The sequence below is a fragment of the Protopterus annectens genome, chromosome 13.part0, assembly GCF_019279795.1.
Source record: "Protopterus annectens isolate FY-2018-M chromosome 13.part0, PAN1.0, whole genome shotgun sequence".
NCBI classification, from domain to species: Eukaryota; Metazoa; Chordata; order Ceratodontiformes; family Protopteridae; genus Protopterus; species Protopterus annectens.
This window is the reverse complement of record NC_056747.1, coordinates 1257542995-1257557825: the sequence shown is the minus strand read 5'-3', so window position 1 is coordinate 1257557825 and position 14831 is coordinate 1257542995. Positions and strand designations below refer to the sequence as shown.

Below are 14831 nucleotides of genomic sequence, written 5' to 3'. Positions count from 1 at the left end.
TCAAGCCCAAATCTAAAGCAGGCCAAAATGTATATAGCTACCGCCCCTCTATTGAATGGAACAAACTTCCCCTCGGGATTCGAACACAGGCATATCCCAAACAGTTTAAACTAACAAAAGAATATTTCATTAAGAAATGGATCTGCCAATGCTCAAACCCTCCTTGAACACTTTCCATTCTCAACTCTTCCTCAATCTATGTACTTCTCTCTGTAATACTCAACTACTGGTCTGATTTGATGAAAAAACAGATTTTTGTACTTTATATTCCTTTCTGCTTAACTAATATATGTACAACCAATTATCTGTATAAGATTTAGCTGTAACAGACTTGTATAAAATCTATACTAATGTACTTAATGTTATACTTGTACGTACTGGAGCTTTTCTCCCCGGGCCTCTGCTGAAAAAGGGCCTCTGCTCAGACATTCCCGGTCAACAAATGTAAAATAAATAAAATAAACGCTTTAGTCACTGGTTTTCAAGATAAAGTATTAGGGTTCCCAGATGACTACGAAGGGTTTTAGGGACAAACGAATGGCAAATGTTACAAGTGGTATGGTAGCAGTCTTTGCTCAAGCAGAAGAAAGTTCACGCGAGTCCTTGTGCAGAATCTGGCAGCCACACTTGCATTTCTCCTTTCTAGTGGGGATCAGCTAAGGGGCAATAGCAACCAAAGCTAAAGAAAAATATTTCCCCAATGGGGTACTTATCTGAAGAAGTCTTGAAGACAGTGGAGCAGTGATCAATCTGACATTCAACTGTGGCAGAGAATTTCTAAGGTCTGTGCGCACAGAGATCACATTTAAGGCCCCTGGTTTACGGGTCCTGCGTGCGACATCCCACACACCTAGCAACAACCAGGCTTAAGCTTTTGCATATGAGCTGGATGTTTGGGTCACCTGAGGCATAGGATCTCAGTAAGAATACTGCAACAAAGGAATAGGACAGCTGTGGTTATGGTAAGATTTTACACAACTATTCTAAATTCTTCTATTCTTATGTTGCAGTATTCCAACTCTTGGGCGAGTACCAAAGCTCATTGGGAAGAAGAGGGTGGTGGCTTGGAACTCTACAAATCCATAAAGGAAGGCCCTGGCGAATCCAGCCCTGGATTTGGAAATTTGGTCAAATTTGTAATGCTTGGTAAAGGTGTGGACAGATGGCCAAGTAGCTGCCTCCAAAATGGTGGCAGCATCCAGTTCTTTAAAAAAGCTCCACACGAAGCCATAGCCCTAGCGCAGTGTGCTTTAACTTTGGACGCCAAGGATTTCCCATGGTGTGCATAGCAGAAGGAAACTGCTGTGGAAATCCAGGCTGAAATTGACGGATTTGGTTTTGTCAAGGTAAAACTTAAGCTGCCTGTGCACAAAGGGAATGTAAGACACTGTCACCCTGAGGATGGGCAAAAAAGGTAGGAACGGTGGAAGGCTTAAGTTTAGGGATAAGCTCACTGACCACCTTGAGCATGAAGGGTTGGTCCTAAGGGTTACCCTCGTCTGTGGAAGATGAGGGAAGGGGCAATGGCAATGCGAGCCTGTAACTCGCTCTTCAAGATGGAAAACCGTACTAGTGGCCTTGACAAGTGCAGTGTTTCAGAGAAACCTTAAATGGTGGCTCAACAGGGGGGGCCAACATGAGTTTCTCCAAAGCATAATTCAGGTCTTTTTGGGGGGGGGGGGTCCTGGAAGCCTGAGGTGCAGCACTCCCTTTAGGGATAACTGCAGGAAATCTGGAAGCAAAGGAGGATCCACAGCCAGACTAGCTGAAATAGCGGCAAGGCGGGTTTTAACAGTATGCCAAGCCTGTCTGCAAGAGGTCATACAGTTATGACGGTGCCAAAGGGACATCCGCCTGGAAAGGGTCCAACTGTCTTTGTACACACCATATGGAGAATCTTTTCAATTTAAATATACAAGATATTCTAGTATTAGGTTTCCTGTCCTCTTGCAGGACTATGAGCACAACCTCATTGTAGAAGTGTCTATAAGGGATTAGAATTCTATTGCCCACAGCATGAGGATCAGAGATTTTAAGTGGGGATGGATTAGACATCCTTTGTCCCGTGTGTGAAGGTCCACTCCGTGAAGTAACTTGCGGCGATTGTCCTGGCTAAATGCAGGAGGGGGGAGAAAGAATAGTTGTGTGAGAACTTAACATAACACTTGATGTCCTTCTCTTCCATGTTGCAGTATTCATAACAGTAGGGAGTTGATGCCTGCAGCGCCACCGTCCGGCCAGTATACCAAAGTCTTTCACAGGAGGGTGTGTGACACGTCCCTTACCAGGACCATAAACAGACCAGCATAAAAATGACGTCTGCAAGTACCCTCATCAGAACTGTTTTGCTGCATACAGTAGTGCTCCGGTGAACTGCAAAGGGGGGTCCTAGTGGGAGACCAAGACTTGCATGAAGACCAGGTCCAGGGCAGTAGGTTGGTTGGGTAGAGGAGTTAAACTGGGGGAGATAATGACTGTCCCCACAGGTAGGCCATGGAGTCCTGGTTAGGAACAAGTGGTAGGTGCATGGGACTGAATACTGCAACATGGAAGGACATCTAGGGTTATGCCAAGTTCTTACAGAACTATTCTATGTGCTATTCTCAACCTGCTGTATTCATAACAGTAGAGAGTACCAGAGCTTTAAGTATGAACCTGTGTGGAGGGTAAGTTTCCTTGATCAACCAAGCCATGGAGGACAGACCTGGCAAACCCTGCTTTTGCTCTAGAGGCCATATCCAGCTTGTAGTGTTTGGTGAAGGTGTGTACAGAGGTCCAAATGGCTGCTTCTAAAATGGAGGTGAAGTCCATGCCTTCGAAAAAGGCAGCTGCCCTGGCAAGTGAGGTTTAACATGGCCTTGCAAGGATTTCCCATGATGGGATTAGCACAATGAAATGGATTTGGAGATCCATGAGGAAATTGTCTGTTTTGGGACAGCCCTCCCCCCTAGGGTTCTGGGATGGAAAGAAATGAATAATTGGTCAGATCTTCTAATGGACTTAAGTTTTGTCAAAGTAATATCAAAGCTGTCTGTGTACATCTGGGGAATGTAAAGTCCTCTCTGAGGAGTTTTGTGGAGGAAGACAGAAAACTGGTAGATTAATGGTTTGATTCAATGAAAGTTCATTAACTACCTTGGGCATGAAGGGTTGGTCCTGAGCACCACTCTGTCCTTGTTAATAAAATAAACGCTTTAGTCACTGGTTTTCAAGATAAAGTATTAGGGATCCCGGATGACTACGAAGGGTTTTAGGGACAAACGACTGGCAAATGTTACAAGTGGTATGGTAGCAGTCTTGGCTCAAGCAGAAGAAAGTTCACGCGAGTCCTTGTGCAGAATCTGGCAGCTGCACTTGCATTCTTCCCAAGACCTTCTAAAATCTTCAAATAGACTTAGTTTTGTCGAAGTAATATCAAAGCTGTGTGTACATCTAGGGAATGTAAAGTCCTCTCCGAGAAGTTTTGTGGAGGAAGATAGAAAACTGGTAGATTAATGGTTTTATTCAACGAAAGCTCATTACCTTGGGCATGAAGGGTTGGTCTTGAGCACCACTCTGTCCTTGTGGAAAACAAGGTAAGGAGAAGTGACCAAAAGGGCTTGAATCTCTGAAACCCTCCTGGCAGAGGCAAGGGTCACCAGCAGTACTGTTTTCAGGGTGCACAATTTCAGGGAAACTGAGTATGCTGGTTGAAAAGGAGGCGTTAGATTTGATAATACAAAAATGAGGTCCCAAGGAGGGGGAATAGCTCTCCTGGGGGGTCTGATATGAAGGACTCCCTTCAGAAAAAACTTGACCTCCAGTCTGAATGCCAGAGGAGGTGTAATGGACAGACAGGTAGAGATAGCAGACAAGTGGACTTTGACTGAAGAATAAGTTGGTCCTGAGTGGAGTAGCTCGCACAAATAGAATAGGACCATCAGTATCAGAGTAGTGAGGGGGTCCTGGTTATTCCTTTGACACCACTTGGAGAATCTGCCCCACTTAAATACATAGCTTCTCCTAGTACTAGGTTTTCTGGCCTCCTGCAGAATATGGAGTACATTCTCTAAACATGTGTCTGTATGGGATTAGAATCCTATCACCCCGTAAGGTCGATTTCAGGTTGTCCACCTGTGGGTGGAGTAGGGATCCATTTGTCCTGTGTGAACAGGTCTAATCGGTGGGGTAACCTGTGGTGATTGCCCTTGGTTTGTAAGTGAAGGAGGGGGAACCAATGCTGTCTTGGCCAATACGGGGTCACCAGTAGAACTTTAGGTTTGTCCTCCTGAATTTTCATGACTTAGTGTGAAAGGAGGGAAACCATAAAAGTAAATTCCTTCCCAAAAAAAGGAGAACGCATCCACTTTCTAAGCTTGTGGATGTGGATCCCTTGTGCAGAAGTTGGGCATCTGCTTGCTCTGGGGGGAGGCAAAGACCTGCTTGTGGAATACCCCAACTCTGTATCATGTCCAGAAAGACCTATCTGAAGCATCCACTCGTGAGGGAGCAGAGGTTCTGCTGAGTTTGTCTACCATAACATTCTCTGTTGAGGGGATACACACTGCTAGCAGGTGAACCTGGCGAGAAGCTGCTAAATTCCAAATCTGGATGGCCAGGCTGCATGGGGGTAGAACCTGGTCTCCCCCTCCCCCCTTGCTTGTTGATGTACCACAGGACAGTCGTATTGGCTTGATTACCTTCAGGGTTCTTAGCAGGATAGTGGGTTTGAAAGTTGGAAGGGCTAGTAGCAATGCCCTCATTTCCCTGATGCGGTCCTTTTGCCTTTGAGTAGACCATTTGTCTTAAACTGAGAATTTGTTTAAGAGCACTGTACCCCATCCCAGGTCTAACGCATCAGTGGAGACCTGTTGTGGGGCTGGAAGTTGAAGGTGCGTTCCTAGGTTGAGATGTAGTGCTGAGAGCCACCACTGGATTTCCTTTAAGCACAGGAGCAGTGGAAGAGGCGAGTCCATGGGTTGGAAATGTTGGCCCCATAGGTTGTTGAAGACCCACTGGATTTTGAGCACGGAGTCTTGCCAGAGGTAACATGGGTATGAGGGAGCAAATGTGACCTAGCATTCTCAGGAATTCCTGAGCTGTCAAGGACTGGGTAAGGATATGACTCAAGGTATATGCAAAGGTCCTTGATCCTTTGGGTCTGGGATGAAGGCTTTCATGCAGTCTGTTCTGATCCTGCATACCAAGGAAACCAAATTTTGTGAGGGGGTCAGGTGTGATATTTCTAGATTTAGGGTGAACCCTAACTGAGTTAGGGTGGAAGACACCTGTTGTAGGTGAAGTTGAAGATCGTGGTAGTCTTGATGAAGGATGAGCAGGTCTAGGGTATGCGTTTACTTGTATAGCCTGGGTCCTGCAGTGAGCAATGAAGTGGGTTAGGCACTTTGTAAACACTCTTGGAGCAGTGGAGAGACCAAAGGGCAAGGCAGAGAATTGGAAATGACAGGAGCCTATTGCAAATCTGAGTAATTTCCTGTTATTTGGATGGATACGAATGTGGAGATGGGTATCCTTCAGGTCCAAGGCTACCATGAATGCCTGGGGGAAAGAGGTAAAAGAAGGGGTAATGTGATAGATTTGAAGCTGGGAACTTGGAAGAGGTTTAAGGAGGATAGATCTAGGATTGTCCTCCAAGGGCTGTCCTTCCTCGGTACAAGAAACATTCTGGAGTAAAAGCCAGTGTTTCTTTGTGGGGTAGGCACCTGTTCTATGGTGCCCAGAGTTAGGAGCTGTTGAATGATGGTTGGGAATAAATAGATTTGGTCCCTTGGTGGCAGAGGGATACCTTGAAAAGGTGGGAGCAGAATGACTCCGAAAAGATGTAGTGGAGGAAATGGTTGGAAACCTGGGAGTAGAGCTTTTTCTGGGTTGTCTACGTCCCTTAGAGGGGCTGAGTGAAAGGAGGGCTTCCGTGGGTAATTCCTGTGGTATCTAGGAATAGGGGATACCAGATGTTTGAGATTCTGTAATTCTTTTCCCTTTTCTTGAAGGGATTTAAGGAGCTCTGCAGAAGCCTGTCCAAAGAGGGCCTTATTGTCCAATGGTGCATCCAGTAGTTAGTCTTAACATCCACAAGGAGAGGTTGAAGCCTAACCCAGGAATATCGCCTTAGTACTGACACTGAAAGAGCTGATTTAGATGATGCTTCCACAGCATCATAACTGCACTTAATGGAGGGCTTGGTCACTTGGGATGCTGTGAAAACTAGGGAATTAACTTGGGCTTTTATAGGGGAGTCCTGTACCTCACATTGAAGGGTAAAGGTTTTGGAAATGGTAAGCAAAACATACCTGGCAAGCTTTTGGTAGGTCACGGCTCATAGCTAGAGTAGAAGCGGTATATACCCCCCCCAAGTGTGTCCATAAATTTGCTGTCTTTAGGCAGTGGAAGTAACTGCTTTGAAAATGTGTCTGCAGAGACAGCTTTAACTGGATATGCTGGTGGATTTCTAAAGAGAAATTTTGTGTCCTGGGGGACCTTATGGAAACAGTCTGGTCATTTAGATGCTGGAGGTTGCGAGTCAGGAGACTGAAGCAGCCAAAAAAGCATCCTGAAAAGCAGATAGTAAGGAAGGGACAGCAGAATGAGATGGTTGTTCAATTTTTAAGAGGTCAAAGTACCTTTTCTTGGATTCAGAAACCTCTGAAGCCTGCCACTTAATGTTCCCTCATGAGGGAGACTGTTCCCAAAGGTAAATTTTTCTCCTGGGGATTCAGGAGAAATAGAATCCTCTTCTGTGGTAATTAAATCTTTAGGGAAGTCTATTTGGGTTTCATAAGAGGGTTTCTCAGAAGAGGAGTAATCTTCCTCAGATACTTTAACTGGTGGCCGAGATGAGAGTAAAGGGAAGCTGTTGTCTCTGCAAGGCCTGAAGAGCCTTAGAGAGACTGAGAACACTACCCAACCAGGCACCAGTTGAGGTTCAGGTGCTTAGTTTTTTTTTGTTTTCTTTTCAAAGGAGTAAGCATAGCAGTGGTCCTCTACTTAGCAGGAAAAGGAGCAGGGCCTTTCCACTAAGTTGTGTTTTCCCTCTGCCAGTTTCCAATGGCTGAATAGCCTCAGCAGACATACAAGCGGGGTTTCAGCATGCCAGCTTCCATTAAGGTTTCTGGGCTTTCAAGCACCTGCAGAACCTGCTCGGATGCCTGAGGCGCAGCTTGGGATTCAGGCCTGATTTTCTTGGCCTTTTTCCTTGGCGGTTCGTCTGATGGGCCTACTCCTTCCATACAGAGCCTAAGAAACGTAGTCTTTGGTTCTCTAAATACAACTTCAGTTCCGCCAAGCAGCTTTGGAGAAGTTTGGGTACGAAAGATTACCAAATAGGACAGGATGCATGGTAGTGGGCTTCGCATAGGCAAAATACACACTTCTCGGCCGTGTGTGTGAGGAATTAGTTTCCCCACAAGCACACTTCCCCTTTCTAGTTGACATGCAAGTCTAAACTGGAATCAAAGGAAAAAACCCAACAGGGCACTTGTATGCATCGGTTGAAGAAGCTGTAGTCTGGTCTTGAACGGAATCTATTCTATCTGAAGAAACGCAATCTGCTTGTGGAACTGGCCGTGGAATCAGATGTTCACTGCTGCAGAAAAATTCTGAGGGTACGTGCAGAAGTCACTTTTATACCAAACATCGGTTTATGGCCCTGGTAAGGGAAGTTACACATACCCCTCCCTGTGAAAGAGACTTTGGTATACTGGCCGGACGGTGGCGCGACAGGCAGCAACTCCCTACTATTATGAATAACACAATATGAGAATAGGATATCCAGTGCTGTCTTGGCCAAAAGGGGATCACCAACAATATTTTTGGTTTGTCCTACTGAATTTTCTGTAGGACTTTCTGAAGTAGTGGGAATGGGCAAATGCATACAGAAACATCCCCTTTTAAGAAATTAAGAAGGCATCTACTGCCCTCGCCAGAGAAATGTGCAGTCTGGTGCAAAAGAATGAAAGTTGTCTGTTCATAGGGGAGGCACAGATTTGAGGCGTACCCCATTTGTGGACCATGTCGAACGTATCCCTGTGGAGCATCCATTCGTGGGACTGAAGTGCGTCTGCCTAAGTATTCTGTTCTGTGGGGATACAACTGCCTGTAACAAGACTTATTTTTTGGTGGCAAGCTCCCACACTTGGAGAGTTAGTTTGCATAGCAAGAAAGATTTTGTTCCTCCTGTTTGTTCACATACCACAGAACTTTTTGTTGCGTCTTTCAGCTTTTCCCAGTTAGGGGTCGCCACAGCGGAACTCCGGTCCGCTAATGATTGGCAGTGGATTTTTACGTGCAGAGTTGCCAGCCCTAACGCACAACCTTCATCGAAGGAACGCCTATTCACGCATGTCTCCACACAAAAGACGCTCTAGCTGAGAATCTAACAGAACGTCTTACTCATTAATTTTAGTGGGCCTTGTTTCAAAGTGTGTTGGAAAGGCCTTTAGGGCCAAAAAAACTGCTCTCATCTGATATTAACATGCTCCTGGTTAAGGGAGTCTGGCCATGTACCCTTGACTCTTAGGGAACCCATGGCTGCTCCCCACCTCAGATCAGAGGCACTTGTGTACATCTCCTGTAATGGTAAGGGAGCCTGTAAGGGTAGACCTGGGTTGCAGTTCACTTGATTCAAAAACCACTGAAGAGGCAAGGCAAAAAGGGGATTTTGTACTAGAGGATGTGTGTTGTGTCCATACAGACCTTCGGTACCACTAACACCCTCATGTGGAGCCTCGCCAATGGCAACATGGGAATGGTAGATGCCACATAATCCAGCAGCCTGAAGTACTGGCTGGCAGTCAAGTCTGTGGCCTGAAGGGCAGTGAAGCAGATACCGCCTCATGTTTCCCACCCTTTGAAGACGTAGGAAAGCCCTCATTACATCTGTCCTTATCCTGTACCCCAAGAATACTATGTCCTGAGAGGGGGGTCAGGTTAGACTTGGGGTAATCTTGAAATCAGTGCTTGCAGGAGTAAAATGACTGTTTGTAGATGGAGTTGCAAGGATTCTGTGCAGTCTGCCTGAAAGAAGAGATCTAGGCAAGGAAATTTTGAATCCCTTGGGTCCTGCAGAAGGCTACTACTACAGCCAGGCACTTGGTCAAAACCTTTGGTGGAGTAGAAAGCCCAAAGGGAAATGCCAAGAATCGAAATGTGAGTCCAAAGAAAAGCATAAGTAGGTACCTTACTGGGATGTGAAGGTAGGCATCCTTTACGTACAAGGTGACCAACCCCCCCCCCCCCCCCAAAAGTAAAAATCCAAGAAAAAAGGGTTTGCAGAGTGAGCATTCGAAAGGTGGGCACTTGCAAAAAGAGCAGTGGGAAAGATCTGGATTGGTCTCCAGGGGTCATCTTCCCTTAGGACTAGGAAGAACCTTGAGTAGAAACCTTTCCCTCTGTTGGGACAGGATGAATTGTTCCATGGGCAATGAGACTAACAGGCTGAAATAATGGGAGCTGATCTTTTGGGTTGAAGGGCTGTGGAATGCCCAAGGATGGAGTTGTGATCCAAATCATAAAATAACCCTTCTCTATAATGGATAGTACGCACCAGTGTGTGATCTTTTTCCAAACTGAGGCAGTGAGCGAGCCTTTGGGATGTGGGGGTTCCAGTGAGCGAGCCTTTGGGATGGGGGGTTCCAGTGAGCGAGCCTTTGGGATATGGGGGTACCAGGAATGGCAGGTAGTCACAGACTACCTACCCTGTCTTAAAATAGAGGCTTATGAGCTTTAGGAGTCTGGACAGGCCTGGAAGGAGTTGTTTGCTTCCTGGCTGTCTTTCTGCCCCTGGAAGGAGGGGTGGAGGCAGAATGATTCCTGATTAAGTGCATTTTTGATGGGTAGTTCCTGTGGAACTTAGGGACAGGAGAAATAAATAGATGATTAAAGTATTGTAACTCCTTCCCCTTTTGTTTTAGAGTTTTGAATTCAGCTACCTTTGTCCCAAAGAGGGCAGAGTTAAGGAGGAACACCAAAAAGAGTTTTGTCCAGATATCATCTGGTAGGGGCTGTATCCTTAGCCAAGAAAATCTTCCCAAGACCAAGACAGATGCAGCTGACCTGGAAGAAGCTTCAGCAACATCATAGCCACACTTTATGGAATGCCTAGTGACCTGAGAGGATAGAAATAACAGGCTGGATAGCTGAGCTTTGGCAGGAGAGTCTGGGATATCCCTGTTTAGTAGCTTTTCCCAGAAGGGCTAGGTCACATTTTGACATGTGCGTTTGGTAATTTATTGCCCTGAAGGCCAAGGGAGAAGCGTAGGCCTTCTTCCCAAGGCATTCCATGGCCTGTCAGTGGGAAGCGAGGAGGATTGGTAGGAGTTTAGATGCCTTCTCAGTTGACACTGAAACTGTGCCAGGATCCGTTGCAGGACACTTAAGGAATTGTACTCCCCCAGAAACTTAGCAGAATCTCAGGCCTACGAGGTGCTGGAGGCTGAGAATTAGGATTGATGGATGCTGCAAATGCATCCAGAAATACTGGCAGTACTGGTGCCATAGCTAAAGGGGTAGGGGAGTCCATCTTAAGTTCATATCTTTTTTGAACTTGTCATCTCAGTCGTCCCATATGAAATATTCTCCTCATCTTTGCACTGGTCTCTCCAAATGGGAGATCCTCAGCTGGGGAATCTGCCTCTGCAGATTCTTCCTTCAGAAGGCACAGCCAAGGGGGATGGCAACTGGGAGACTTAATAGGAAATCCTCTGAGGAAGAGTCAGAATTCTTCAGCCTGCAACTTTATCCAAGGCCTGAGGCCTAGAGCTCATCACAGAAGGAGCCACTGGGGAGGCCAAGGGTGTAGTAGGCCTTAGAGCCATAAAGACATTAAAAAGGTTGAGAAAAAGCCTGCCACTCTGTCTCTACTGGGGGAGAAACAAGCTTCTTTTTCTTTTTAAGAGAAGGCCTCTTGGGCAGAGACAAGGTAGGCCTCAGTTTAGTAGGCTGTGAGGAAGTAGAGGGATCCCCCCAAGCGGCCGGTACAAGGACATTTCCCCTCTGAAGCAGACATCTGCAATACCTCTGAGGACGTGCCTTCCGTTCTAGGTTATGCAGCTTCCACATTGGTACATGCTGTACCCATATTGTCAGCGACAGTTTGTTCCTCTAGCTTATCAGCCACAAGAGGGTCATCAGGTGGAGGAGGTGTAGCTATGTAGTCAGACCTGGCGATTTTGACCTTTTTCTTGAGGCTCCACTGGCTGACTGGCCCCCACCATACCCAAGACAAACGCTTAAGGCACTGATTCTCAAGATAAATGTTTAAAGCGTGCAGATTGATGCGCAAGGTTTTTGGAACAAAGGACTGACGGATAGGACAGCACTTAAGGTCTTGCATAGGCCCTAAACAAAAAAAGCGAGCTCGAGGGCTTCTTTATATGGGATCTGATGACTGCATCTACACGTTCCCTTCCTGGTTTACATGAACCCAACACAGGCATGCAGTAACAAGTAAAATGGCCCCAGTGGGGTACTTATTTTTGACCAGACATTTGGAACTGAAGGATCAGCTGAAGTTCAACTGGCAGCAGAGAAGTTCTGAGGTCTGGTGTGTGCTGAAGTAACTTATGCCCCACGTCCCACACACCTAGCAGTGACTGGAAGCTTTTGTACACTGGCCGGACATTCAGGTAGCAAGAGAGGGAACCCAAGAGTTATACTGTAATATGAGAATAAGACATTGACAATTATGCTTAGACACATCCTTTATCTTTGCTCCAGGAAATTACGGCACAAACTCTACCAAAACAACTTTGCAAACGTAGAGTCACTGCATCTAGTCAGTCTGGTTACATGCATTACAAGTATGCATCTCTTGTCTGGACAACACTTGAAAGACATTTTTGTAAGGGAACCACACCCATGAACATTAGAGATGTGATTGGGAGAACCCCCCCCCCCATCTTCCACAAATGCTTAAATTAAAACATGCTTGGAAGCTTGCCAGGCAAATTGCTAGTACTTGACCCTTGCAGTTGAGGGAACTCAAACAGCAGCTGCATCAACTCTAGAATGATTTACAAAAACATATCTGTTTGGGGGAAGTGTCGATCTTAATGACACCCCTACCCCCAAAGACAACTGGAACTAGTGACTAGCTGTAGTACAGTTCTAGGAACAAGCAGCCTTTAACTGCTTGTGCTGGGTCTATCTGCTCTTCAGGAAGCTGTAAGACTAATATTTGTCATTATAACAAAGCCTTTAAATCCAAGTACTTTGTACCATAAAACCCCCAAGCTGGCAGTTTTCAAGTCTTGAAGCTTTGACTGCAATCCATACAACTTAGGACTGCCTAGCAACCAGGGAACTGCAGCAGCACCCTAGGGAGGGTAGGACTGACACTAGACTGCCAATCCTGGGAATATGAAGATGGTTCTGGACTGCTGCAGTGTTGGCACCTAGTGGATAGGTATGCACAGCATGCAGTGCACGGCTAAAGAATGTGAATTTAGCTCCATTAAGTAGTATTCACATGGTAATCTTAATGAAACACATGCAAATGCACACAGGCTTATTTTCCACTGGACAACGTACTTTAACTTGTTTAAATGCTTGGTCGATGAAATATGGTCTAAACAGCAAACAAAATTTAAGTAACACCAGTAAAAGTGTGCCTCTGCAAAGTCAACATTACTAAGTTGCCATGATGAAAAAAATGAAAACTACTAATATAAATGACTAAATCACCACTAAAACTTGATCTCTAAAAACTAATGCATTGGGGAAGCTGTGCAAGGAATGTTGCTACCGTAATCTTTACATGGTCTACTGGAAAAACGTCTACTGCCTGAGCTTCCAACAAAAGTATTCCCTGAAGATATGGCAGGTAGACAAAAATGGCACCGACTCCCTTAGACAACCTCAAGAAATTGAAGGATTTTGTATACAAATGATTAGTACCTCTTCCACTGCATCAAAAGTAAACTTTACAATAACCAAAACAGCTGGAAAACTGTAGCCAAGGTGAGATTTATGCAGATGTACGCTAACACCAGCATACACAAACAGAACTGCTAGCACACATTTGTAAATGGGTAAAATGGAGTACAAGCCAAAACAAAGACCAGCTGATGAAATGTGCCCAGTGAACCTCCAACTCTGCTACTCCAAAACATATCCCACATTCTACAAAGCTTTAGGCATTCACAGTCAACACTAGGTTCAGTGTGGTGCATGAAATTCATCACAAGCTTGGCATATAAAATTACTTTTAGCCATAACTACTCACCTGTAGTGTGGCACAAAGGAGAGACTGCAGATCATTAAACTGGATTCTGTCTGAAGTGCTCTGTATGTGAGACTAGGGGAAGAAAAAGCAAATCAGACACCTGCACCAAAAGAGACATTCCAGACTACTGTTATCAGAATACAAACTGAAGATAGCGAGCCATAAATTAATTTCCTGCCCATGTCATTTAAAAACCTAGAAAGTGAACATATAAGAGCATACTAATATGAAAAATGCTTAAAGTATACACAAATCTGACATTAAACTGTGTCCATAACTAGAATTACTACTGTATAAAAAGTCCAAAAAATGCATCAAGGCTTACTTGCTTACAATGGAGTCCTTCTGCAGTGGTAATTTAACATTGTGACCACTTGTCTATCCCTTGTCCTAGAGTACCTTCAAAAGTTGGGTTATTTCACTTTAGAGAACAGTCCACTGCCAGGAAATGTAAAGGGGAAGCTTGCAGCAAGAATTGTGGGAAAGACCACTACTCAAGTGATGCGCAGAGTTTCGTTTCCTCTGTTTAGTTGCTGGCACTTCAGTCTACATTAACTAAACATACAGACTAGTTATGTACTTAACCACATTTGTATGTGCAAGCAAGTTCACCCAGCAGGACTAAACCAACATGCTTTGTTGGCTTGGCATATGAGCACCTCCACCTTTTACCCATAAAACTTGGCTACAACTCCTTTTAAAATACGTCCATCTAAAATGACTAAATGGAACACAGCCACTTGTTGGGTCTGGTTCAATCTGACCTCCCAACACTCTGCCTCACTTGCCAAAAAAATCCCAAAATCCTCATGTGCACTGACTGCACTCAGTTTGCTAACTAATGCAGACAGGACCAGGTGAACAAACGGAGTACAACAGCTGCAGGCTGGCCTGTCAGGTCCTTAGGAAAAGGTGACAGTCTACGAGACAAGGAAAGCGGGAGCTCATACCAGACAGGTTAGTATGAAAAGGTTACAGCATTATGCTAAGTACATGAAGTACAGCTAAGCAGATAACCTACCTGAACTGTGGAGATAAATGCTGTACTGCTAACCAGCCCAAATACCAGAGTTTTTCACAATACCTTAGCAAAAGACATGATTTGCAAGCAGATGTCAGGATGGTGGTAAAGGCTCATCAGCCAAGAACTAAGTCTTTGTCAGGTAGTACAGAAGTCTCATGTTCCTCAATGACAGCCAAGTGGGACTTGCTTTGCTGACCAGGTAAGTCCACTGGAAAATGCTACTTTTTTAGGAGATCCAGAAGCACACACTAGGTCGTTCATAGATGCCGATAACCAGCCAAATTTTATGGAAGTTTTTAGCCCTCAGACTGCAAATGGAAAACCTAGAGACTACCAGAACACTTATCTGGTGCACTTATCTGGGAGGAACATGGGTACTAAACCAGGGGGTAATGTGGTTACCTATCCATTCATCCAGATTATGGATCAATAGTGTAAGAAAAGTACTTCGCTTTATGAGCAGATGGTGCTGCGATACTCATCCAACATATTTTGCTTACATTGCACTTAAATGGGTGTTACTGCCCCCCCCAGTGGAACTGCAAATGTGCAGGTCTAACAGTATAAGCACTATACATGAAAAAGGTC

The 14831-nt window shown here is 45.2% G+C and overlaps 1 protein-coding gene across 1 annotated transcript in view; it reads right to left on the bottom strand.

Moving 5' to 3' along the window:
- KPNB1 (karyopherin subunit beta 1) overlaps window positions 1–14831 on the bottom strand; it is a 2271876-nt gene that overhangs the window by 886595 nt on the left and 1370450 nt on the right. The window contains exon 14 of the mRNA XM_044055271.1: window positions 13220–13291. Coding sequence (XP_043911206.1) covers window positions 13220–13291 — 72 coding nt within the window. The remainder of the gene's footprint in view (window positions 1–13219; window positions 13292–14831) is intronic.